This window comes from Narcine bancroftii, chromosome 7 (genome assembly GCF_036971445.1).
Source record: "Narcine bancroftii isolate sNarBan1 chromosome 7, sNarBan1.hap1, whole genome shotgun sequence".
NCBI lineage: Eukaryota > Metazoa > Chordata > Chondrichthyes > Torpediniformes > Narcinidae > Narcine > Narcine bancroftii.
Genome location: NC_091475.1, coordinates 214,958,746 through 214,982,431, shown reverse-complemented (window position 1 = coordinate 214,982,431; position 23,686 = coordinate 214,958,746). Strand labels below are relative to the sequence as shown.

At 44.4% G+C, this 23,686-nt stretch overlaps 1 protein-coding gene and 1 long non-coding RNA gene across 10 annotated transcripts in view; one reads left to right on the top strand and one right to left on the bottom strand.

Annotated features, from left to right (window-relative positions):
* The window catches only part of LOC138739710 (uncharacterized), a 56,251-nt gene extending 42,096 nt beyond the window's left edge, over positions 1-14,155 (bottom strand). The window contains exons 1-2 of the long non-coding RNA XR_011342375.1: positions 14,094-14,155; positions 8,248-8,364 (exon numbers count right to left, since the gene is read on the bottom strand). This is a non-coding gene — a long non-coding RNA (uncharacterized lncRNA). The remainder of the gene's footprint in view (positions 1-8,247; positions 8,365-14,093) is intronic.
* LOC138739705 (F-box/WD repeat-containing protein 7-like) overlaps positions 1-23,686 on the top strand; it is a 149,419-nt gene that overhangs the window by 112,162 nt on the left and 13,571 nt on the right. For all 9 annotated transcript variants that reach the window (XR_011342374.1, XR_011342373.1, XR_011342372.1 and 6 more), the window contains 7 exons: positions 1,089-1,224; positions 3,335-3,469; positions 8,267-8,390; positions 12,860-12,996; positions 15,045-15,158; positions 16,035-16,216; positions 23,042-23,267. Coding sequence is in view for 4 of the 9 variants with exons in the window: in XM_069892296.1 (XP_069748397.1) it covers positions 1,089-1,224; positions 3,335-3,469; positions 8,267-8,390; positions 12,860-12,996; positions 15,045-15,158; positions 16,035-16,216; positions 23,042-23,267 (1,054 nt within the window). In the remaining 5 variants the exon portion in view is untranslated. The remainder of the gene's footprint in view (positions 1-1,088; positions 1,225-3,334; positions 3,470-8,266; positions 8,391-12,859; positions 12,997-15,044; positions 15,159-16,034; positions 16,217-23,041; positions 23,268-23,686) is intronic.

Sequence of the window (23,686 nt, the reverse complement as noted above, 5' to 3'; positions counted from 1 at the left end):
ACTGCTTCAGGAAATCCTTACGGAATCACGTCACAAATTTTACCCCATCTAAGTCTCTGACATGAAGGATCTTGGGGAAATTGAAGCTCCCACTATGAGAACCTTATTGCTTTTGGAAGTTTCCATAATCTATTTCTATATTTGTTCCTCCACATCCTATTAGGATGTTGAAAATATAAGTCTATCAGAGTATTGGACCTTTCTGATTTTTGATCTGTACCCTTGCTGTTTCAGTTGTTGAGCCAAACATTAGATCCTTTCCAAGTGCAGCTGTGATACTCTCACTGATTAGCAATGCTACACCCCCACTTCTTTTCCATCCTTCTTTATCCCTTCTGAAAGAATCAAGAACATTGAGGAGCGAATCCTATCCCACTTGCATTCAAGTCTCCATAATGGCCAAAACATCATAATTCTGCACGCCGATGGAGTGTTAAATTCATCTGTTTTACCCATATTACTCCTTGCCCATCACTCTCCCTGACCTTTCTTTCAGACTTGCCATAGCATTTATCATCCTCTCAACTCCCTCTTAGATAGAAGTGTGGTTGTAGAGCATAAAAGGAGGTATCTAATGGGAGTAGCTTACAGAGTGTTGCTTCAGTGCTTTTTGTTTCATTCACCACTTTGTCTGACTTGGACAGACTAATATCTGTTCCAAACTGTGATGCTTCCAGACAGGACACTTTCAGTGAGGGGTGCATTTGTAAAGTTGGTAAGAGACCTTGAGGACATACCATACTTCCTCATGGATCTTAAAAATATAGAGATGCTGGTGTGCTGTCTGAGTTGTAACAATCAACATGGTTGAACCAGGATAGCTTTTTGGTGATGTGTTCACCTAAGAACTTGAAGCTCTCCACCTTAGCACGATTTGATGTATAATGGAATGTGTACTACTTTTCATGAGTAGTCCTGACTAATTTGTGGAAAACAGTTGGATACCATATACAAGTTAAGCTGCATCTCATCTGACTATTCTGTTCAGGTGGCAAAGCCTTTATCCACTTTTCCCTTCATATTTGCAGAATTCTGGGTATTTGCAGAATTCTCAGAATTTAATTTAAAAAAAAAATCTCTTCCTATAGTTCTCTCTCACCCTGCATAAATACAACCACAACGTTTGGGGATATAAGGAATGGCAACATCCCAGGTCAGCATCGCCGACGTATTACATCAGTAACACCTCCAACAGATCTTCAGGAATGGCTTGGCATGTTCCAGGTGAGTGCATCATACAGCAGACCATATAGTTGGAATGCTATTTTTGAATTGGGTGTGAGGAAGGAAGAATGACTATTGGACTGGAACAGGTGGGAGTTAGGTTAGTGAAAAGGTGAAAGTTGGGTTACTGCAATGGGGGAGTTCGTGCAATGGGGTGGGGGAGTTGGGTTCGTGCAATGGGGTGGGGGAGTTGGGTTCGTTCAATGGGAGGGGAGTTGGGTTCGTGCAATGGAAGGGGAGTTGGGTTCGTGCAATGGTGGTGAGGATCAGAATTTGTCCCAGTAAGTTGGTTTATTTGTCGTTGTCTCTCTGCACAAGGAACAATACACAAAGGTGATGGAGGAACTCAGGTCACCCTGCAAGATCCATAGAAAGCAAACAACTCAAGACATTTTGTGCTTGATCCCTTCTTCGGGATGCCAATATTGGTTAAATGTCTGAATAAGAAGGAGGGCAAGGGGTGATGGGGGAAGGCTTGCAGGTGATCAGTAAAAGCCAGAGGGAGGGGCAAGAAAAGAAAACCACAAAAACTTTTTGTTTCGCATCCAATCAGCAATTTCACTTGGTGGCTGTGGAAAAAAATTGCTCTTAATTTTTCCGTGAGCATGATGTATGAATATTGGTAAGATTTTATTTTTCAATCTTTTTATTAACATTTCACAATATACACAGCATAAGGAGAATAGGAATAACACAATGAAAATGGATGTCCAAGTCCACATCGTATAAGCATCATATATAAATTCCAAAGAGTGAAAATGTGACATATCAGAAATAATTCTCCAAACAAAGTAAACAGAGATCTCGAAATAATTATATCATTATATATTAAGAAACCCCAACTAATTACTAAAAAAAACCACGTAATTAAACAAAAAACAAACCAACTGAGCGGCTTATCCCGAGGATCTGTCAAACAGTTTAAAACAGAGCTCAACACCTACAGATTATAAAAAAAGGCAAGAATTATATTACTTGTGAAAAGGAAGAGTTAATTCATAGAATAACGCCACTTCTATCCCATGAAGAACCATCCATAAATGGTTTCCATGTTTCTTGTATCTAAAGTACGACCTGAATTTTTCTAGATTTGAGAAAGACAGACGACGAGAAGCCATTGAAGTAATGTTGGAGAATCAGAATCTTTCCATTTGTAAAATGGCTCGTCTTACTCATCGTGTAGAGAAACTATTATTCGATCTGCAGAAGTCGGTCAACAACCTACAACTGTAATCCCAAAAAGAGCAGTGAAGGGGTTCAGTTGGAATTGAATAACTAGTATAATTGAGAGAGTTTTAAAAATATCTTTCCAAAATTTTTCTAACACGGGACATGACCAAGACATACGAGTCAATGAAGATACCTCAGTATTGCATTGATCACAAGTCGAGTTTGTATTAGACTAAAGAAGTTCTTCCTCATCTTGGTTTTGAATTGATAACTTCTAATTTTAAGACTGTGACCCCCTTGTCCTTGATTCACCCACCAAGGGAAACATCTACATCCACTCTGTCAAAACCTTTCAAGATTCCAAATGTCTCTATGAGATCCCCTCTCATTCTTCTAGACTCCAATGAGTACAATCCAAGAGCTACCAAACGCTCCTCATACGTTAGCCCTTGAATTCCAGGAATCATCCTAATAAATCTCCTCTGCACCCTCTCCAACAACATCACATCCTCTCCAAGAGAGGGGACCCAAAACTGCACACCATACTCCAAATGAGACCGCACCAGTGCCCCATAGAGTCTCATCAACACCTCTTTATTCCTCTTGATATGAAGGCCAACATAGCATTTGCTTTTTTTCACTACCAATCCCACCTGGTCATTAACTGTTAGGTTTCCCTCACAATCCCTGAGAAGACTGAACTTCTCCAAATGCTCGATAATCCTGTCCCTAAGAATCCTCTCCATTAGTTTGCCCACCACTGATGTAAAATTCAGTGGTCTATAATTCCCAGGACTTTCCCTCTTACCTTTCTTAAGCAAGGGAACTCTATTTGTCATTCTCCAATCCTCCCGAATCTCTCCCGTAGCCAGGAAGGACAGAGCGATCCAGCAATCTCCTCCCTCGCTTCCTATAATAATACCTGTGCTTTGTCTGCTAGAAGTGGAGTGGCCCTGAGAAGCTTCTGGCGCTGGATGAACTCATTGATCGTTGTGAGACTTCTCAGATCAAGTACATGATGCAGGTCATTGAGCCTCAGTTCCAGCGGGACTTTATCTCCCTCCTCCCTAAAGAGGTATGTGTTTAGAGATGTTCAGCCCTTGTGTCGTCGAATCTCCAGCTAGTGGCACGACCTGTGTGGCTTCATTTCTGTTGCTTATAAAAATGTAAAGAAAACGTGAGGGGCATTCTTAATGGGAAACACTCCTTTGCCCCTTCTTTTTCTGGTTACCAGCTTCCAGTAAAATTTGTGCCTTTACCTGTTTCACCTTTTCAGACTGATCTGGAATTTAGTTTGTCAGACATTAGCACTTCCAAACCATGTGCAATGGAGATTGGTAGATCCCAGATAAGTGAATTTTCCAGTTGCTTGGGATAGCATTGAAGAATTAATGATGAGGCGTCCCGATTTTAAACTTCTGTATTTTTTTACCTATTTATTTTCCACAATCTATTTGGTTGGTGCTTGAATTCCAGATGGCAGGGATTTTACTCTATTATGTTTACAATTGGAAATCTGTCTTTTATTGCTTGTAATTGGTTACCAGACATTCCTTCAGCTGTCCAAAGTTAAATTGCAGAGCCATGTTGTCAGGACTGGCTTTGAATGCCCTCAAACACAACAGGTGATCTCCATGAGGTGTTTTAAATGATTCAGGGATTCAAAAGATAGAGGGAAAAACTTTTGCTCTTTTTGGAGAATAATGAGCAAAAGGCTGGGTCAACTCAGGAATTATTGCCATTAAAGTGGAATGATTCTGCAGCTCTGACCAACGAAAAATGGTAAATAAACTTTTTAGTTGGAGCGACTTTGAATGAAAGGCTCATTTTAAGACATATTAACAGTCGAGTAGATACCAGCTCCACATTGTGATGTTTGAATTAGATTTGCATTTACGACTCTGCTCTTTATACTTGCTACAGTTCCGGTGTAGGCCACTCAGCCCATGCTTTATCCCAGCAAAATAATCCCATCATTCCCATTCCCCTTTCATGGAGCATAGAGTATTACCATTGCAGCATAGTTCAGGCCCTTCAGCCCACATTGTTGTGCTGACTTATGTAAACATACTCCCCAACAATCTAATTTTTCTTACATTACGTGCACATCTAAGAGCCTTTTGAATATCCCTATTCCACAACCACTCCCCACAATGCATTCCAGGCATCCACCACTCTCTGTGTATAAAATAACATGACCACTGATAGCTCCCCTAAACTTTCCTCCGCTCACCTTAAAGAGATATCCTCTGGTATTTGCCATTGCCACCCAAGGAAAAAAGCTGTCCACCCTAACTAAACCCCTCATAATCTTTTATGCTGTAGTTGTTTGTGAGTTGTACAAACACTAAGTTTAATTGTTTAACAATTCGGTCAAAACATTGTTTAATAATTCAACAGTTCAGTTCAGATGCCGTTTTCCACAGTTGAAAACGTGAGCCGACCTGCTGACTCAGAGAGATGGGGGGATAACTGCCCAGCCTCATGCTGCCAGTCTGCTGCTTGGACCCCATCACGTCCCAGACTCCCACCCTCTCAAGAGCCCAAACCTCCAAACGATAGTTCAAGAACTAAGTGGCACGATCCGTCACATGACCAACAGTCCGAGAATTGGAGTATTGAATTATTAGTTGGGATGGTGGATGCCCTGTGTGGTGGGGTTGTGCCACCTGTACTGGTTGGTCAATATCCAAGTGTGGCGGCTTGAGACGGTCCACGGTGACAGTCTCGTATCTGCTGTCTGAGTCAAAGATGACGTGACGTGGTTTTGCAGTATTCTGAAGGGGCCCTTGTATGGCTTTTGCAGAGGTGTACGGTGGGAATCTCGGTGAAGGAAAATGTACTGGCAGGCCTGGAGGTCGGTCGGGTGGGACGTATGTGGTTGTGGGAGTGTGTCGGGACATTGGGACTGGACAAAGTGCACCCAAGAGCATGGGAGTCGTGGGTGACGACTGAAAAGGCGAGGGGCAGCCAGATACCATTGATCAGTTGCTCCAGCATTCCGCCCACGGCTGTCCCAGAAGCGAGGTGGTTGGTGCGTTGGCTCGTGGATGTACCAACATTGTTGCCTTTGCCAGTGCTTCCTTGGCATTGTTGAACACAGTTGTGGCTGCATCGTACCAAATGAGCTCTTTCAGCTTGTTGGCCAGGACCTTGAAAAGCGGTTGCTTTATCTTGCCTGGTGCTGGCATGAAACAGCGATAGAAGTTGACCATGCTGACAAACTTTTAGAGTCCCTTCACAGTTGAGGGTTTGGGAAACTTGCGAATGGCCGTGACCTTGGATGGGAGTGGGACTGCTCTGTGCTGGTCGATGTGGTGGTTGAGGAAGTTGATGGAAGTGAGGCTAAACTGACGCTTGGCAAGGTTGATCGCCAGGCCATACATATTGAGCCTCTGGCAGAGGTGTGTAGAGTGTTCCTGGTGAGAGTGGCCGGCGATGAGGATGATGTTGAGGTAGATGAACATGCAGTCGAGGCTGTGGCCTACCGTGACCATAAGCCTTTGGAAAGCTTGGGCAGTGTTCTTGAGGCTGAAAGGCATGCGAAGGAACTCAGAGCCTGAATAGGGTGATGAGAGCCGTCTTGGGAATGTTGACTGGGTGGACCCGAATCTGATGGTAGCCGCATACCAAGTTGATCTTGGAAAATATCTTGACACCATCCAGGTTTGCAGTGAAGTCCTGGCTGTGAGGGGCAGGGTACTGGTCACCTGTTATGACCTCATTAAGATGGTGGTATTCCCCATGGGGGTCTCCAGCCCCCAGACATTTGGGGGACCATGTGAAGCGGGGATGCCCATAGGCTGTCTGAGCGGTGAACTTTGCTCATTTTCTCCATCCTGCAGGGGGCAGCCTGCGTGTGCATTTATGGAGTGGGAGTCAAGCATGGGGATAGGGTGCACCCCATGCTTGAGGCTGGGCGCTGTGAACTGAGGAGTTATGATGTCCAGGGAATCGGCTTGGATCCTGGCTTACTCGTTGTCAGAGAAGGTCACCAGGCCGAGGTGGGGTACAGTCAATTTGGCATGGTGCAAGGCAATCGATTCAAACGTTGTGGAATTGACGAGGCATTGTCCTTTCAAATAGACCAACAGGGAGTGTGCCCAGAGGAAGTTGGTGCCCAGCAGGGGATGTGAGACATTGAAGATGGTAAAGGTCCACTTGAAATTGCAGGAGTCGAAGTTGAGCAGGATCGTGTGGATCCCGTATATCTGAGGCTGCTGCTGTTGGGAGCAGTCACGGGAGGCCCCGTCTTTCCGGGATGATTGTTGATGCTCGAGGGGGGCAACACACTAACTTCCACCTCATTGTCAACGAGAAAGCGTCATCCCGAATGATGATCCTAGATATAGATTTTGGCCGGCTGTGTTGCCACTATATCAACAGCCGGCTGAGGCATTGGCCAGATGCGTGCAGGGTGGTTAGCTTTGGCGGGCCGTGGTGCCCCATCTTTGGTGATAGTAGCTCCACTTGTCTTTACGGGCGCTATTCGAGGCTGACGTCGCTGTCACCCTTTTCATGGAGGCAGGGGCTGTCTGTATCACCTGGTGAAGCACAGCTGCCACCTGTTGTTTGACTTGCCATAGTATGTCTGCTCGGGCTGCCAGCCATCAGGGGTTAATGAAATTGTCATGAGAGGAGCAGGTGGATGTCCTCAGGCATTTGCTCAAGGAAAACCTGTTTGAAGAGGAGGCAGGTCCTGTGTCCATCCACGAGGGCGAGGATTTTGTTTGAGTGTGGCCTTCCATGTGCAACAGTGTTGCCACCTTGTAGCAGCTGGAGAGACCGAATGTATGCTTGAGGAGCATTTTGATCCCTTCATACTCGTTGTCGGAGTGGCTGGTAAAGGTAATCGACGATGTGCCCGATGGTTCCAGCACACTGACCACGTGGTAGTACTTTGTGGCCTCAGCAGTTATTTGGCTTCAGCTTGTTGCAGATGTGATGTCGAGAAGGTGGGCAGTTTGAATGAACCTGAGTTCTGTAGATCTGAATTGTCTCCTCCCAGCATTTTGCAATCCAAAAGAGGCCATTTTGGATAGTCAGGTCACCAATGTCGTTGTTTGCGAGTTGTGCAAACACTGAGTTTAATTATTTATCCATTCGGTCCAAACATTAAGTTTAATAATTTGACAGTTTGGTGCAGATGTTGTTATCCACAGTTGAAATTGTGAGCCAACTAGCCAACTCAGAGAGAGGGAAAAAAAACACCCAGCCTTCCGCTGCTTGGACCCCATCACGCCCCAGGCTCCCGCCCTCGTGAGAGCCCGAACCTCCGAATGACAGTTCAAGAACTAAGTGACATGATCTGCCACAATACCATTATTAAGTCAGCTCCCAACCTTTGTCCTCTAAAGAGAAAAGCCCCAGGTCTGTCAGTTCTCCAATCCAAGCCACATCCTAGTAAATCTGCACTGCACCCTCTCCATAACATCGACATCCTTCCCACAATGAGGTGACCAGAAGTGAGCACCATTTTGCCCTGTGGCTTACTTATGATGCATGTCCATCAATTCTTCTTGCTTCCAGTGATCACATTTCATCCTAGTCAATGAATCTACCCGTCTGCTTTGGAGATGGTGTGAGACACCCAAGTGCCTGGGGAAATCTGCACAGTCTCAGGGGGAATAGACAAACCCCACACAATAGCCAAGGTCATTCTCAAATTGTTCCCGGATCTGTTACCAAGATGCCATCGACATTAACACCATTGAGATTCAGGAGAATTTTGTCTCCTGCCAGGAATAATATTTTGAAGTGGCAAATCTGATTTTGATCTTTTACTTTCAGATTAATTCTGATTAAATGTCTGTCCTGTGATTTTCCCAATTGGTTGGACTGGGTTAACCATACCTGTATTTCCTGCTTCCAGCTTGCACTATATGTCCTGTCATTTTTGGAGCCCAGGGATCTGCTGCAGGCAGCACAAACCTGTCGATACTGGCGCATCCTGGCTGAAGATAACTTGCTCTGGAAAGAAAAGTGCAGAGAAGAAGGTGAGTTTGCTGAACATGGCTTCCAGCCTCCCAATCACTTAACTGTCGTGAATGTGTGTTCGCTGGTCTGTTGGTATAGAGTTCTATTAATCTGTGAATTTGCAGTTCTCTCTTACAGTACAGTTTGAAGGACAGCAGATGACTCAATAATGTACAGTACAGCACAGGAGCCGGCTCTTTGACTTAGCATGTTTGTGCCAAAGCTCTCTGTATAATAAAATAAAAACATTGTCCCACATAGCTTTTTAAGTTTAAGTTTATTGTCATCTGACTGTACATATATAACTTGACGAAACAGTATTTCTCTGGACTATGGTGCAGACACATGCACAATACGCTAAAAAATAATCACATATAGACATAAGATATATAAAGGATAGATTTTATTTTTACATAGCAAGAGAATGAAGAGATACAGGTACGCGATCCTTTATCCGGAACCCTTGGGGGACAGTGTATTCCAAATTTCAGATTTTTCTGGATTTAGAAAAGCCCACCCGAATTGTGTTGCCGTATCCACCCCCACCCCCTTCCAGTCGCCCAGCCGGGTCCCCCAAGCACCGGTCCCTCGGCTGCTTCCCCCAAGCGCCGGATGCCTCTCCCCACTTACCGGATTTTGGAGTTTTCCAGATTTTAGATGTCCGGGTAAAGGATTGTGTACCTGTATGTGGAAAAGGTGGAGACAAGCCTATCATCAGATCACATTGAATGGTGGAGCAGACTGGATGGCTGACATCTGCTCCTACTTGCGTCCTAAGATATTTTAAATGAATATTCAGGGCCCTCCACAATGTTTGGGACAGATACTTTTTTCCCTTTATTTGCCCCTGTGCTCCATAGTTTTAAATTTGTAATCAAACAATTCACATGTAATTAAAGTGCACCTTCTGGATTTTAATAAAGTGTATTTGTGCTCATTTTGGATTGACCAGATAGAAATTTCAGAACTTTTTATATATAGACCCCTCACTCTGGGCAACATGTTGTTTGGGACATTTAGCTTCACAGGTGCATCTTAGCTTTTGATCACTTTTGGAGTCTGTCGTATCTAGTTTTCAACAGAGTGCAGAGTTTGGGGCAGCACAGTTGGTAAAGCACACCTTTACAGCACCAGCGATTAGGGGTTCGAATCCTGCACTGTCTATAAGGAGTTTATACATTCTCCCAATGTCTGCATGGGTTTTCCCCAGGGGCTTCTGCTTCCTCCCACTGTTCGAAATGTACTAGGGGATTGTAGGTTAATTGGGTGAAAGTAAGGCAGGAAAAAAGTGTCTTTGTCCCAAATATTATGGAAGGCCCTGTATAAATATTGGGATGGTTCACTTGGTTACAGGATGCTGTTCATCAATCTTCCAGCCTGCGGTAAGAAGGTATTTCCCAGCCTGGCAGTCCTAATTTTGTACCACTTCCTTGATGACAGTGTCTCATAGATACTGTGTTCTGGATGGGAAAGGTCCTCCAAAATTTCATTTAAACTGTTCCCAGTAAATATCAGCGATAGATGAAAGGGAGACCCCAGTGATCCACTCAGCCATTTCGATGATCCTCTGTATTGACCTCTGGTCAATACTGTCCCACACAATGATGCAGCCAGACAGGACTCTCATTTGTGCTCCTATAAAAGGTTGTCCAGATCAAGGCCAGTAGCCGTGTGCTTCTTCAACCTCCTTTGGAAATGTAGTTGGTGCTACACCTTCCTGACTAATGAGGAAGAAGACAGAATGTTACACCACATTACAGGCCATTCAGCCCTCGATGTTGTGCCGCCTTGTATATACCGACAAAAAAGAAAATGAAGCCCATCCTACCCCGTAACCCACTGTTATTCTTTCATGCACATGCCTGTCTAAAAGTCTCTTGAATGTCCTTATTGTCCAAGCCTCCACCACCACCTCTGGCAAAACATTCCAGGGAACCACAACTCTGTGTAAAAAAAAACTTACTCCTGACGTCTCCTCAAAACTCCTCCCTTCACTTTGTACACATGTCCTCTGGTGTTTGCTGTTCCTGCCCAGGGAAAAAAAGGTGTTGAGTCTCTACCTTATCTATGCCTCTCAAAATCTTATAGATCTCTATTAAGTCACCTCTCATCCTTCTTCACACCAAAGAGAAAAGTCCCAGCTCTGTTAATCTTGCCTCATGAGACATATTTTCCAATCCAGGCAACATCCTGGTAAATCTTCTCTGCACCTTCACCACAGCTTCAACATAGAGACATTTAGAAGACCCTTAGATGGGTTGTGAGACAGTTGTTTGTGGCTGTGCAGGGGAAAGGTAAGATGGATCGTGGAGTTCATATAGGTGGGCACAACATTGTAAACATGTACTTTGTTCTAAATATTTTCTGTTAGTGTGAAAGAGGAATAGGATGGTATGAATTCTAGTCCACGTCTTCCTACTGATTATTAATAAAGCAGCAATTGGTCTAAAAAGGCAGCAAACAGGGAAGGGAGAGTCCGTCAGCTAAACAAGCATGTGTGGATATGTAAAATGAGTGACGATGTTCATTCCTCTGGGGACAGCTGGATCCTCCCCCTCTGCTCATTCTGCTGGGGGCAGCTGGATCCTCCCCCTCTGCTCATTCTGCTGGGGGCAGCTGGTTCCTCCCCCTCTGCTCATTCTGCTGGGGGCAGCTGGTTCCTCCCCCTCTGTTCATTCTGCTGAGGGCAGCTGGTTCCTCCCCCTCTTCATTCTGCTGGTATGTGTAGGGGAACATTTTTTGTCCAGTGTTCCAAATGCCATTGGTTTCAAGTTAATTACAGAGAAGGATCAGTCTGGGCCAGTGGTTGAAATTCTAAATTGGAGAAAGGAGGTGCTTGCTGTCTTAAAGCAAATAATGGTGGATGAATCCCTAGCGTCTGACAAGGTATTCCCTTTGGCCTTGAGAGAGGCTAGTGTAGAAACTGTAGGGGCTTTGGGAGAAATATTTAAAATGTCATTAGCCTCAGATGAGGTGCCGGAGGATTGGAGGGTAGGTCACGTTGTTGCGTTGTTTAAAAAAAAGGCTCCAAAAATGCCATTGGTAGGCCTGTTAAATTATTGAAAATTGTTCCAAGAGATCAAATATACAATTATTTGGATGCCCAGGAACTGATTAGAGATGGTCAACATGGGTTTGTGTTTGGTAGGTTGTGTTTAACCAATCGTATAGAGTTTTTTGAGAAGTTTACCAGGAAAGTGACAAAGGAAAGGTTGAGGATGTTGTCTACATGGACTTCAGTAAGGCCTTTGGCAAGGTCCCACATGGAAAGTTAGTTAGGAAGTTTCAGTCGCTCAGTATTCATAGGGAGGTAGTCAACTGGTTTCAACAATGGTTGGACGGAAGAAACCAAGAGTAGTGGTGGATGATTGCTTCTCAGACTGGAGGCCTGTGATTAGTGGTGTTGCCTCAGGGATTGGTATTGAGACTATTGTTATTTGTCATGTATATCAATGATCTGGATGATAATGCGGTAAATTAGATCAGCAAGTTTGCAGATGACACTAAAATTGGAGGTGTGGTGGACAGTGAGGAAGGTTTTCAAAGCTTGCAGAGGGATCTGGACCAGGCAGAAATATGGGCTGGAAAATGGTAGATGGGATTTAATGCAGACAAGTGTGAGGTGTTGCATTTTGGAAGGACAAACCAAGAAAGGACGTACACAGTAAATGGTCGGGCACTGAGGAGTGCGGTAGAACAGAGGGATCTGGGAATACAGAGTCATAATTCCCTGAAAGTGGTGTCACAGGTGGATAGAGTCGGAAAGAGAGCTTTTGGCATATTGGCCTTCATAACTCCAATAGCTTAGTAGTTAGAGCATGGTGGACAGAATTAAATAATTTCATGTATGATACATTCTAAATGAAGTATTAGTGACAGTATGGAACCGTTACCTTTACCTTAAATCCAATTATTGGGGACAGGAGGTGGGATGTTATGGTAAAATTGTATAATTCATTGATGAGGCCAAATTTGGAATATTGTGTCCAGTTCTGATCACCAAACTATAGGAAAGATATCAATAAGATAGAAAGAGTGCAGAGAAGATTTACTAGGATGTTGATAGGATTCCAGGAACTGAGTTACAGGGAAAGGTTAAACAGGTGAGGACTTTATTTCCTGGAGTGTAGAAGAATGAGGGGAGATTTGATCGAGGTTTTTAAAATTGAGGGGGACAGAGTAAATGTAGATAGACTTTTTCCTCTGAGGGCAGGTGAGATACAAACCAGAGGACATGGGTTAAGGGTGAATGGGGAAAAGTTTAGGGGGAGCTTCCTCACACAGAGAGGAGTGGGACGAGCTGCCACCTGAGGTTCTGAATGGAGCTCAGTTTCAACATTTAAGACTAATTTTCGTGTGTACGTGAATGGGAGAGATGTGGAGGGATATGGACTAGGTGTAGGTCAATGGGGTTAGGCACAGACCAGAGGGGCCAAAGGGAGCTGTTTCTATGCTGGAATGTTCTCTGGTCTCTTTCTTTCCTGCCCAGTGATTGAAGAGCCCCTGTGCCTGCGGCGCCGACGGATGCTCAGCACGGGTTTCATGTACAGTCCCTGGAAATCGGCCTTCATGCAACAACATAAAATAGACACGAACTGGCGATCTGGTGAGATCAGACCTCCAAAGGTGAGCTTTAGAACACTCCTCAATGTTTCAGTCGGAAGTTTTCACAGGCATCATTGTAAAACCGTGAGACGCATTGCTAGAGTAGACAGTCAGAATATTTCCCCAATGTATCACACTCTCGGGGATGTAGAATATCACTGCATAGGCACTTCAGCCCCAGATGTTGTGTCAACCGACAAAGCCATATAAACCTACACCTCACCAATCTAACTCCAACCTCAGCCCATAACCCTCTATTTTGCTTCCAACCCAGTGCTTCTCTTAGAGATTTTTTAAGTGCCCTAGGTTATCAGGTTCAATAGGTGTCCTTTGATATTTGCTGTTGTCGCCCTGAGGAAAAGGTTGTCCACTGTGCTGTACATCTCAAAATCGTATACATCTCCATTGAGTCATCTCTCATCCTTCATTGCTCTAAAGAGAGAAGTCTTCACTTGATCAACCTTACTTCATAAGAAGTGTTCTCTTCTGGGCCACATCCTGGTAAATCTTCTCTGCCCCCTCTCCACAGCTTCCACATCCTTCCTGTAATGAGGTGACCAGAACTGAACACAATTCTCTAAATGTAGTCTAACTAGAGATTTGTGGAGCTGCAACATGACCTCGTGGCTCTTGAACTCTATCCCCGACTATTATAGTCCAGCACACTGTATGCCTTTTTAATCACCCTATCAATTTGAGTGGCAACCTTGAGGGATCTATGGACCTGGATCCCCAAGGTAACTCTTTTCCTTCACACTATTGTGAATCCTGCCATTAACCACGTTCTGCACCTTCACGTTCAACCTTCCAATGTACATTTTTTCACATTTTCTTGATTCAACTTGATCTGCCATTTCTCCTCCCAACTCTGCATCCTGTCTATATCCCATTATAACCTACAGCAACCTTCTCCACTATGCACAAAACCTCGAACCTTCATGTCACCTGAAAACGTACTGACAAGCCCCTCCACTTCTTCGTCCGCCATTTATAAAATTCACAAAGAGCAGGTGTCCTAGAACAAACTGCTAGTCACATGATAATAAGCTGACATTGAACATCAAAATGTGGCTGGTATGGCAGGATCCAAATTGAGACATGGTGGCCAAATGCCTCACCCAAGGTGGCAGGCTGACTAGCTTCTGGAACCAAGAATTGTGAAGGTACAATGGCAAGGAGGCTTCCCCAAATACCTCGGGCGCTGATGACTTCATAATGCATAGGCATTTGGAACCAGGGGTCATGGAGGTGTCATTAGGATGCCTCAAGCCTGGGTTGCCATTGAACAACAAACTGTTGCAACAAAGGTTGCAGGGAGGCGGTGACATTGGAGGAGATGGCAAGATCCACGGACACTCTGTCTCCAGAGGGACTCTTCTATTTTAATTATGGTGCTTGGTTAGTTGCCAAGTCTTTTCCTTTGCTGGGCAAGCCCAGGGAAAGTTTCCTCGACAGCTGCTGCTGGACCCGAGTGCTTCCAGAATGTTCTATTTTTATTTGTCAGAATGTGATGGGAACAAGAACACTGTAACTGAGGAAAGATTTGAGAGGAAGGTTTGCTATACAACACAAGGAGGCCAAAAGCCGATTTAATCTGTAATATAAAGTGATGTGTTTGGGGTACCGTGAACAGGAAGGACCTATTTCCCTTGGCAGGGAGGTCAAAACACACAAGCCAGAAATGTAAAGGATTCATGAAGAATGAATTCCCTGCATCATTCACATTGACTTGGGCGATCCCAGGGAATCTCACATGAAGCTACGGACCAAGTGGAAAATGGGGTTAGTACAGATCGGTACTTGATGACAGTTGGCCTGGAAGTTGTCTGAATGGCCCATTTCATGCTCCTTGATACAGAGAGAGCAGGAAGCAGACATATTGGCTGGGTATATAGCTTCCTGTTCCTACAGCTTTCTTCAGAAAGGAGAAGAATCTGGAATTCAGATGAGGTTATCTTCATAAATCGTCTTTGGATCGGGTGTACAGAACTGGCGAATCATTTTGAGTGATTTGTGCAGTCGGTGAATATGGCCAGACAATTCATGATAAGTGTCTGCTTGTTTTTCAGGTGTTGAAAGGACATGATGATCATGTGATTACCTGCTTGCAATTCTCAGGAAATCGTATTTTAAGTGGCTCAGATGACAACACACTGAAAGTATGGTCTGCAATAACAGGCGAAGTATGTGTACCACTGCCCTTTTGTCGGTTGGTATCTTTCTCGCTGAAATTTGGCCATTTATTTGCAGCTGTAAAACTAGGGGACATCCCTTAAAGATTCAGGGGAGTAGATTTAAGACAAAGATGAGGAGGACCAACTTCACGCAGAGAGTAGTGAATCTGTGGCATTCTCTGCACGAGAAAGTAATCGAGGCAGCCTCGTGAAATGTATTGAAGGCGCAGATAGATTTTTTTGAATGTAAATTAGTTAAGAGCAGGTGAGTCGGTGGAGCTGAGGCCATGGCCAGATCAGCCGTGATCTTCATAAATCACAAAGCAGACTTGATGGGCAGTTGGCCGACTCCTGGTCCTATTTCTTAGGTTCTCTCTGTCCTCACACCCAACTGTATTCACGGATATTGTATTCATGGTGCTAAGATGGACAGTGGTTATCAAGACCAAGGGGTTAATTTGGTAAATTACAGTTGTATGGGAAATTCTGACTGCAACCTCATTCCACTGATACACACAGTGATGTTTTGACATTTAATGCAGCCCACCTTTTGTGTTCAAGATTGGCCTTGTATGTTTGGGCTAGCAGATGGGCATCTGCAAGCTGTACTGATCTGTCTTCTGCTAGATGTGAAGAGCAGAATTCTTTGCTGGCATCCCTCCCCTCACCAAACTCTTTAATTTTTGAAGCACCTCCAGATTATCTGTCGAATTCTTCTCTGTGAAACGGATGGTTGACATCTTTAACCATTAGTTGTCTGGGAAGAACTTTGGTTTATTTTACCAGTGACTTCTCATCTCTTTTCACGAAAGATTGATTTTGAATTCAGTACTTGTGTTTTGCCTATGTGGTTTTTCAGCCCTCTGTTACTGTCTTGTTTTGCAGTGTGTGCAGACTCTGGTTGGACACACAGGTGGAGTTTGGTCTTCACAGATGAGGGCAAGCGTTGTCATTAGTGGTTCAACAGACCGTACCCTGAAGGTGTGGAGTGTTGAAACAGGCGAATGTATCCACACGCTTTATGGACACGCCTCAACTGTACGATGCATGCATCTCCATGGCAACAAGTAAGGCCCTTACATTGTGTTTGAGAAGCAGAAATTTCAGATTTGCAAGAGGGGTAACAGATCTTTTACCCTTTGGCGACCTTTTCTTCACATTCCCTTTTTATCTGCTGTTCCGCATTCTGCCTCCTCTGGGGCATGTGAAACCTTTCCCTGGAATTTCCTCCCATCTCCTTTATTCTTTTTGGTTATTATTCTTGTGATTTACTTTTCAACCTCGCTTTAGCCTTAGTCCACCTGAACGCATCTCACCCACCAGCTCAAGGAAGAAGAAAGGGGAAAGATGGAGACATTTTGAATACGTGTTCCCCATGTATCACTGAGACTCTGTTTTCCCTTCCCTCGATCCAAGTTGATTTTACAGTCCATTCTCACATCTCTCGGTATCAGGCAATTCTTACACTGTGCACAGAATTTAACATTTATAATTTCCACCAGACTCTTAAAGTTAAATGGTTCTCAGAAAGGTTCTTGTTGGTTTCAGAGAGAAATTTGTTGCTTGTTGGACACACACACAAACTGATTTCCTCTGATCGGTCACTTCAGAGTCTTGCCGCAGAAACTGCCCCGTCATGGGTTTTCCAAATGATAACCTCTACTTCCAGGTCACCACAGAGTTTCTCCTGTTTCCCTTATTTCGGGAGAAACACTCTAGCCATCCATTTCCTCTTGTAAGGACCACCAGGGTCTTCAACAGGCAGAACTCAGAATTCACAACCCGTCTTCAAAATGTGGTTTTCAACAAACTGCCAACTTGCCATAGCAAAGCTCTTGTACTTTGAATGAGGTGTCTTTTGTGAAGTGTTACACTCTTTTTGTGAAGTGACCGACACTAACCCCCCCCCCCCATAATCTATTTATTTTTAAGACCTATTTATATATAATATAACCCATAACATTTTGCTGAAGTTACCGTTCGAGCATGTCCCTAAAATTTTGAGGCCAATTAACGTACAGTTCCTAATCTTCTGTCAATCCCAGGACAGTGGGTTACATTTGCTACCTTTTGTTCTGCGGGAACATTACAAAATCAATGGAATTTTAGAAATTGACGGCCACCATCTCCATGCAGTGAAACGCATGCTGCGATTGTAGTAAAAACACAGAAATGCTGGAGGAACTCAGCAGACCTTGCAACAAACGTAGGAGGGAAAGATCTATTACAACTTTTCGGGCTTGAGCTTTCCCTCAAGGTATGTGAGGTAGTCTATCTTTACCTCCTATGGACGCAACGAGACCATCTCCATTACCATCTTCAAAATCCAATCAGATCTTGGGGATTTTTCAAATCTGAAACCCAATTATTTCACCAAAACAGGCTTTCCTTGATTTTTGTTGCCTCTTTCACAATCAGAATTTATTGTCACAAACATGTCACAAAATTAGACTAAGATTCATAATAGGATGGTGTTTTCCATCCGTTCAATGTAAAAACACTAGTTACACTGCAAACCTCAAAATTTTAATCAGAAAGACCCAGCTCAAAATACAACAGCTCAAAAATCTGAAATAAGTATATTTTGAATAGCTACATTTTAAATTAAAAAAATTTTTAAACTTCCACACAGTACCTTTTCATGTGAAACAAATAGGACCGGAAGGGTTTTGACCAGGTAAATGGGAAGGATGTTTGTACTTGTGGGACATTTAGAACATTGGGGTTAATGTCTCAAAATAAGGGCTCGCGTGTTTATGTCAAAGAACTGATTTATTTTGTTCAAACAGTTGTGTCTTTGGTACAGTTCCTCAGCAGAAATATCATCTCTGTGACAATTACTCAAGGGGTGAAAGATTTCTGTCAGAAGGAATGCAGAATTGTGGCTGCATTCAAATCCACCGTGGCCTTATTGAACAGCAAAACAAAGGAATTGAAAGTAATATCTCTTAAGTTTGCAGGTGACGCCAAAGTGGGTGGCAGAGTAAGCTGTGTGGAAGATTCCAGAAGCTGCAGGGTGATTTGGACCAATTAAAAAGGACAACTGCATGGCAGATTTAGACAAAATGTAGATAAATGTGAGGTTCTCCAGTTTGGTGGCAGTAACAAGAGGCAGATTCTTAATTGAATGATGGGAAATGAGGATGGGGTCGAGGGGCGACGAGACCTGGGGGTCGAGGGGCATCTGTCAGTGAAGGGTGGAACACAGGTACAGCAAGTGGCACATTGACTCTTATTGTGAGAGGCTTTGATTATAGAAGCAGAGAGGTCCTGATGCAGGTGTACACGCCCTTGGTGAGGACACACCTCGAGTATTGTGACCAGTTTTGGTCTCCTGATCAGAGGAAGGACGTTCTTGCCATTGAGGGGTGCAGTGCCTTTTCAAGCCTCAACATTACATCCCTGCTCCGATATTCTACTCCTCTTAAAACAAACGCCAGCATCACATGTGCCTTCTTCACCACCAACTCAACCTGCAAGTTTCCCTTCAGGCTCCTGCATGAGGTCTCCCAGGGCCCTTTGCACCTGGGGATTTTCAATTTTCTCCTCATTTTGAAAATAGTCTGCCCGTTTATTTTTCATTTGCAACTTCTCTGCCATCTCCTAATCTGTCTGACCTTCTGCAGCCTCCCTGTTTCCTCTACACGACCTGCTCCTCCACCTACCCTTTTATCATCTGCAAACTTGGCCACAAAATCATTCATTCCATAATCTAAATCATCAATATTCAATATAAAAAGAAGTGGCCCCCAACCCTGACCCCTGTGAACACCACCAGCAACTGGCAACCAGAATGAATGTGATCCCTGTATTCCAACTCTCTGCTTCTTGCCAATCAGCCAATGCTCTTCCCATGCTGGTACGTTTCCTGTTAGACGGGCTCTTGTTAAGTAGCCTGTGGTGCGACACCTTGTCAAAGGCCTTCTGAAAATTGAAATATCACAGTGCTGGGAGTCATCTATAGGTCTGCAAATGGCTCTCGGGACCCCGAGGAGCAGATCAGCAGGCAGATTTTGGAATGGTGGGAAATACTGGGTGATTTCAACTTCCCTCATATTGACCGGCACCTCCTGACTGCAAGGATGGATGGGGCTGAATTTGTCAGGTGTGTTCAAGAAGGATTCCTGACACAGTATGTGGACTGGCCGGCTAGAGGAGAGGCCACACTGGATCTGGTTCTGGGGAATGAACCTGGTCAGGTGACGAACCTCTCGATAGGGGAGAGTGACCTCAACTCCCTGAGCTTTAGCATATCTGTGGAAAAGGATAAAAACAGTCAAACTTGGAAAGTGCTTAACTGGGGAAGGGCTAATTATGAAGGGATGAGGCAGGAACTAGCGAGAGTAAATTGGAAACAGATGTTCTTGGGAGAAAGCACGGAGGTAACGTGGAGGAAGTTTAGGAGCCACTTGTGCTGGGTTCAGGATAGGTTTGTCCCAATGGGACAAGGAAAAGATGGTGGGAAGAGGGAACAGTGGCTGACAAAGCAGGTCAGGGAACAAGTCAAAAGGAAGAGGTTGTTTAAGACATTGGTGAAGCCAAATTTGGAGTTTTGTGTGCAGTTTTGGTCACCTAACTACAGGAAATGTATCAATAAGATAGAAAGAATGCAGAGAAGATTTACCTGGATGTTGCCTGGACTTCAGGAACTCCGTTACAGGGAAAGGTTAAACAAGTTAGGACTTTATTTCTTGGAATGAAGAAAAAGGATAAATTTGATAGAGGTTTACAAAATTATGTGGGGTATAGATAGAGTTGGCTCTTTCCACTTAGATTAGGAGAGATAAATACGAGAGGCTTTCGGGTGAAAGGGGAAAAATTTAAGGGGAACACTCGGGGAACTTCTTCACTCAGAGACCGGTGGGAGTGTGGAATGAGCTGCCATCTGACGTGGTGGGTGCGGACTCGATCTTGAGTTTTAAGAATAAATTGGATAGATACATGGATGGGAGAAGCCTGGAATGGGAGCAGGTTATTGGGTCTTGCTGAACAATGGTCAGTACATACTAGAAGGGCCAAATAGCCTGTTTTCTGTGCTGTACCTTTCTATGGTTCTAAGGAAGCAAGAAACAGGAAGGTCTCATGAGAAGTATATGGTAGCCAGGAAGGAGCTTTAAGTACTTACGAGAGTTCGAAGGGGGCATGAGAAGGCCTTGGCATGTAGAATTAATGACAACCCCCAAGGCGTTTGATGCATGTGAAGAGCAGAGGGAGGACAAGAATGAAGGTGGGGCCACTAAAGGATAAGGGAGGCAACAAATGCCTGGAGGTTGGGCAGGTCATAAATGAATACTTTGCATCAGTATTCACTGGAGAAAAGGACCTTGATCTTGGTGATGTTGAAACTGAACAGGCCTGTGTGCTGGACAATGTGGAGATTAAGGAAGTGGAAATGTTGGATCTTCTTAAAAACATCAAGATTGATAAGTCCCTGGGGCTGGATGCGATATACCCCAGGTGGCTGTGGGAAGTGAGGGAAGAGATAGCTGGGGCAGTGGCTATAATCCTTGAATCCTCTTTGGCCGCAGGGGAGGTTCCGGAGTATTGGAGAATGGCAAATGTAGTCTCCTTGTATAAAAAAGGTAACAGGGAGAATCCTGGGAATTATAGACCAGTGAGTCTTAATGATAAGATCTGTGAGCATTTGGAGAAGTCTAGTCTACTCAAGGATAGTCAGCAGGGCTTTGCGAAGGGATGGTTGGGCCTCACAAATTTAATTGAGTTTTTTGAGGAGGTAACAAAAGAAATTGATGAGGGTTGACGTGGATTTTAACAAGACATTTGAAAAGGTTCCCCACGAGAGACTCATCCAGAAAGTCACGGGGTCAGTGGAACCTTGGCCGTGTGAATAAAACATTGTAGGAAGAAAGCAGGGAGCAGTAGTGGAAGAGAAGTTTTCAGCCTGGAGGTCGGTGACTAGTGGAGGGGCCACAGGAATCTGTTCTTGGACCCCTGCTCTTTGTGATTTTCATAAATGACCTGGATGAAGAGGCAGATGGATGGGTCATTAAGTTTGTGGATGATATGAAGATTGGAGGAGTCGTGGATGGAGCTGAAGGTGGTCAAAGGTTGTAAGAGTATATTGATAGGATGCAGAGATGGGCAGAAAAGTGATAGAAGGAGTTCAATTTGGATAAGTGTGAGGTGATGTATATTGGAAGGACAAACTAGAAGACTGTGTACAGGGTTAATGGTCAGTTACTTAAGATTGTGGATGAACAGAGGTAAATCAATACATCCCTCAAGGTCGCCGCACAGGTTGATAGGATAGTTAAGAAGGCCTATGGGATGCTGGGCTTCATTAACAGGGGGATTGAGTTCAGGAGTAGAGAGGTCATGTTGCAACTCTACAAATCTCTGATGAGACCACACTTAGAGAATTGTGTTCAGTTCTGGTCACCTCATTATAGGAAGGATGTGGAAGCTGTGGAGAGGGGGCAGAGGAGATTTACCAGGATGTTGCCTAGATTGGGAAACAAATCTTATGAGGCAAGGTTAGCAGAGCTGGGATTTTTTGGAGCGTAGAAGGTTGAGGGAAGACTTTATAGAGGTCTACACGATTCTGAGAGGCAAAGATAGGGTGGATGGCTAGCACCTGTTCCCCAGGGCAGGATCAACAAACACCAGAGGACGTCTGTACAAAGTGAATGGAGGGAAGTTTAGGGGAGATGTCAGGGCTAAGTATTTTTACACAGAGGGTTGTGGGGGCATGGAATGGCTTGCCAGGGATGGTGGTGGAGGCTGGAACATTAGGAATGTTTGAGATTCTTAGTCAGGCACATGGATGGAGAAAAATAGAAGGTTACAGGGTAGAGAGGCTTTAGTACTTTTATATGGATCGGCACAACATCGAGGGCCAAAGGGCCTGTACGTACTGTAGTGTTCTATGTTCTATCTCTCCATCTCCCTTATCCAGCCTGCTTGTCACTTCCTCAATGAATTCCAATAGGCTTGTCAAGTAAGATTTTCCCTTAAGGAAACCATGCTGGCTTTGCCCATTCCATCATCCTTGAATAATAACCCATTTTAACAACTGCCTAGAAATTCCATACTCCATAACCTTCCATTTTTCTCAGTTCCACGCATCTTTCTAATAGTCTCTTAAAAGATTCTATTATACCTGCTCCACCACTATTGCCAGTGGCACATTCCATTAGTGCACCATGCTCTGTGTGGGAAACTCTGGTTCTTCCATTCCCCTGGACTTATTCCCAAGCACCTTAAAACGATGCCCCTTCATGTTAGCCATTTCAGCCCTGGGAAAAGGCCTTTATCCAATCACACGATCACAGTCCCATCATCTTGCACACCCCGATTAGGTCATCCCTCATCCTCTGTTATTCTGAGGAGAAAAGATCAACCTATCCTAACATATGAAGAAAGACTGTGTTGACCAGGATTTTACTCTGTGGAATTGAGAAGGGGAGGCTTGAAACATAACTGACAGGACTAGACTAGACAGGTTAGATACAGGAAGTGTTAGGAATGTCCAGAACAAGAGGTCACCGTCTAAGGATCAGGGGGAAGCCATTCTGGACTTAGGTGAGGTGAAACTCCTTCACTCAGAGAGCTGTGACATTATGGAACTCTGCTCCACAGAAAGTTGTCGAGGCCGATCATTTGAAAGGAGTTGGATGTGGCCATCATGGTTTACAGGATGAAGGGATATGGAGCTAAAGGAGGAATAGGGTACAGAGGTTATGTGGTCAGTCAAGATCGTTTGGAATTATGGAGCAGTCTTGAAGGGCCGAGTGGCCTTCTGCATCTATTTTCTCTAATTCTTGAGGGCAGGTGAGAAGAGTGGGTTACAAGTCTGTGTTGCAGCACGGATGGGGAGAAGGTAAGCTGAAGGTAAAGCCAAGGAATCCTGATGTTGTTTTTCCTGTTTGCAGGGTAGTGAGTGGATCAAGAGACGCGACTCTCAGAGTGTGGGACATCGATACAGGCCGCTGTTTGCATACTTTACTGGGGCATGTGGCTGCAGTGCGATGTGTGCAGTATGACGGGAAGAGGGTAGTGAGTGGCGCTTATGACTACACTGTCAAGGTGTGGGATCCACAGACTGAAACCTGTGTGCACACTCTGCAGGGCCATACAAACAGAGTCTACTCTCTTCAGGTAAGGTGGGGGGGGTGGGGGGGTGGGGGGGGGGTGCAGACATTGCTTTGGCATTCAGTTCTGCAAAGTGTATTTAAATGCTCTAAAAAGAGCATTGGCAATCTGAGCCAAGAAGAACACAGTTAAAAGCTAAGGAATCATAATCTAGTGGCCAGAAATGTTCAAATAACTGGGCGCTTGGATTAAAGGGGAAACTGAATCCAGAGTTTTCCAGTACGAAACAGGCCCTTCACCCCAACCACCAAGTTATTTCCCTCAGTTTGTGCGATTTGTCTGTCTTCCAACCACATCCCTCTCAACGTTTTCCATCCATTCACCTGTCCAAATATTTTTTATAAAGCAGCTCATGTCACATACCCACCACTTTCTGTCTGAGACCGTTGCCTCTCGCCTTACACCTATCCCCTATCCCCTCTGAT